General features: G+C 54.4%; 1 protein-coding gene across 1 annotated transcript in view; it reads right to left on the bottom strand.

The window, feature by feature from the left end:
• The window catches only part of LOC107298013 (serine/threonine-protein kinase TAO1-like), a gene marked incomplete at its 3' end in the record, with an annotated part of 35,645 nt that overhangs the window by 9,352 nt on the left and 23,547 nt on the right, over window positions 1–2,746 (bottom strand). Inside the window, 1 exon segment of the mRNA XM_015827375.1 lies at window positions 332–551. Within this exon segment, the coding sequence (XP_015682861.1) occupies window positions 332–551 (220 nt within the window).

Raw genomic sequence — 2,746 nt, 5'->3', positions numbered from 1 at the left:
GAGGAGGAGGAGGAGGAGGAGGAAAAGAAGTGGGATCCTTGGTGCTTTCTGAGCTTGGTTGTTTCCTTGCTGATGTTTCCTGACCCAACTAGGTAAAGTCATCAGCGCTAGAAGTCTCAGAAAGAGCAAAAACCATTTCCTTCCCTAGTTGGGTCATGAAACGTCTGCAAGAGAACCACCAAGCTCAGAGAGCACCCAGGACCCCCACAGTAGTCCTCCTCTTCCTCCTCCCCACAAACTACTAGATAACGGAAACGTCCGCAACAGAACCACCCAGCTCTGAGACATCCCCCCCCCAGGAGCCCCCAGTCCGCACCCCCTCCCCGCCTACCTCCTCCTCCTCCTGCGCTTCCACTGCTGGCCCGTTGTGGGCCTCCTGGAAGAGCAGCTTCTTCATTTTGCGATACTGAAGGTTGTCCAGCTCCCTCACGGCGTCCTTGGTTCTCTGGATGAGGTCTATTAACACGGTTTCCGGGCGGTCTCGGAGAACAAAGACGTGCTGGGGGAGAAGGCAGAAGAAAAAGCGTCAGGTGCGCGGAAGGGTCTCTGTCCTCCAGATCAGGGTTGTCCCAAAGGTGGGGTTGTTTTTTCAGGAAGCAACTGGACTTTCTTGTTTTTCCTTGGAAGACCTTTCGCTTCTCATCCCAGAAGCTTCTTCAGGTTCTGACTGGAGGGTGGGAAAAGGAAGGATTTATACTCCTTGCAGACAGCTGGTCATTTGCATCCTTTTAGAGAGTCATTAAGACCACCTGGAGGTTTGCATGTGTCCTCAGGGTCACCTCAGAAGCCCTTCTTGGAACTGCTGAAAGGAACTCCGCACCCATTTGCACCATTCAGGTGACCCCGAGTACACAGGTAAAACCTCCAGGTGGCCTCAACGACTCTCTAAAAAGAGGCAAATGACCAGCTGTCTGCAAGGAGTATAAATCCTTCCATTCCCCCACCATCCAGTCAGAGGTGAAGAAGCTTCTGGATTGAGAAGGGAAACGTCTTCAAGGGAAATGGAAGGATTTATACTCCTTGCAGACAGCTGGTCATTTGCATCCTTTTAGAGAGTCGTTGAGGCCACTTGGAGGTTGACCTGTGTCCTTAAGGTCATCTGAGTGGTGCAAATGGGTGTGGAGCCTTCTTCGAACTGCTGAAAGAAGCCCCCACACCCATTTGCACCCCTCAGGTGGCCCTGAGGACACAGGTCAACCTCGAAGTGGCCTCAACGACTCTCTAAAAGGAGGCAAATGACCGGCTCTCTGCAAGGAGGATAAATCCTTCCGTTCCCCTTGAAGACGTTTCACTTCTCATCCCAGAAGCTTCTTCAGCTCTGACTGGATGGTGGGGAATGGAAGGATTTATACTCCTTGCAGACAGCTGGTCATTTGCCTTCTTTCAGAGAGTCCTTGAGGCCACTTGGAAGTTGACCTGCGTTCTCAGGGTCACCTGAGCGGTGCCAAAGGGGGTGGAGCCTCCTCGGCTACAGGATGTTGTCTGCCCTGGGTCCCTCCTTTGAAACAGCTGGTCATCTGCATCCTTTTAGAGCAGTGTTTCTCAACCTTGACCATTTTAAGGCATGTGGACTTTAACTCCCAGAATTCCACAGCCAGCAACGCTGGCTGTGGAATTCTGGGAGTTGAAGTCCACATGCCTTAAAATGGTCAAGGTTGAGAAACACTGTTTTAGAGAGTCGTTGAGGCCACTTGGAGGTTGGACCTGTGTCCTCAACAACCCTGTAAACACAGGGGTGTCAAACTCAATTTCATCGAGGGCCGCATCAGCATGGTGGTTTCCCTTGGGGGGGGGGGCTGGATGGGTGTGGCCTACTGGGTGGGCGTGGATGGAGTGGGTGTGGCCTACTGGGTGGGCGTGGTTTCGGCAGGCAGCGGGGCGCTCTCCTCACAGCGCCGAGAGGTTGAGCCGGGCGGTGCGAAGCTCGCCAACTTTACACCTTGCTGCCTGCTGAAACTGGGCAGGCTGGGGGGCTAGGCAGCATTGCACTTCTCATCCGATTCGCGCCGCCCGGCTCAGCTCTTGGCGCTGTGAGGAGAGCGCCCCGCTGCCTGCCGAAACCTCTCCTCCGGAGCCCATCAAGCCGGATAGGTGAAGTAGGCGAGGGCCATTTGGTGGCCACTTCCAGGCGATGGTGCATTTCTTCATTCCTCACAAAGGGGGACCCCTCCCCAGCATGCACCCAGGGGGCAGGGCCGACGCGGCAGGGGCCGGTTCCTCGCTTTTTCCACATGACCTTGTGGAGCTAAGACTGAATGCGTTTCAGCATAGACGGCCACCACAAAATTGTACTTTGGCTCCCGGCCGGCCTGGGGCAGGGCCAAGGCAGCGGGGGCCGTTCCCTCACGGTTTCCAGGATGGCTTCGTGAGCCACATGAAACCACTTCGCGGGCCGCATCCGGCCCCCGGGCCTTGTGTTTGACATGTCTGCTATGGGTAGTCCTTGATTTATGACCGGTCGTTTAATGACCATTCAAAGTTACAATGGGCCCCCCCCCGCAGGGGTACAGGTAGGCCTCGAATTACACCCATTCATTTAGGGACTGTTCGAACGTACAACGGCACTGAAAACAATGAAGGCAGGACAAGAAGCAACGGATGGAAACTCATCAAGGAGAGAAGCAACCTGGAACTAAGGAGAAACTTCCTGACAGTGAGAACAATTAACCAGTGGAACCACCTGCCTCCAGAAGCGGTGAATGCTCCAACACTGGAAGTTTTTAAGAAGAGACTGGACAGCCATTTG

This window comes from Protobothrops mucrosquamatus, unplaced genomic scaffold (assembly GCF_001527695.2).
Source record: "Protobothrops mucrosquamatus isolate PMUCROS unplaced genomic scaffold, P.Mucros_1.0 scaffold3655, whole genome shotgun sequence".
Lineage (NCBI taxonomy): Eukaryota > Metazoa > Chordata > Lepidosauria > Squamata > Viperidae > Protobothrops > Protobothrops mucrosquamatus.
Note: the sequence above shows the minus strand (reverse complement) of the source record. Positions and strands in the feature narration are given on the sequence as shown.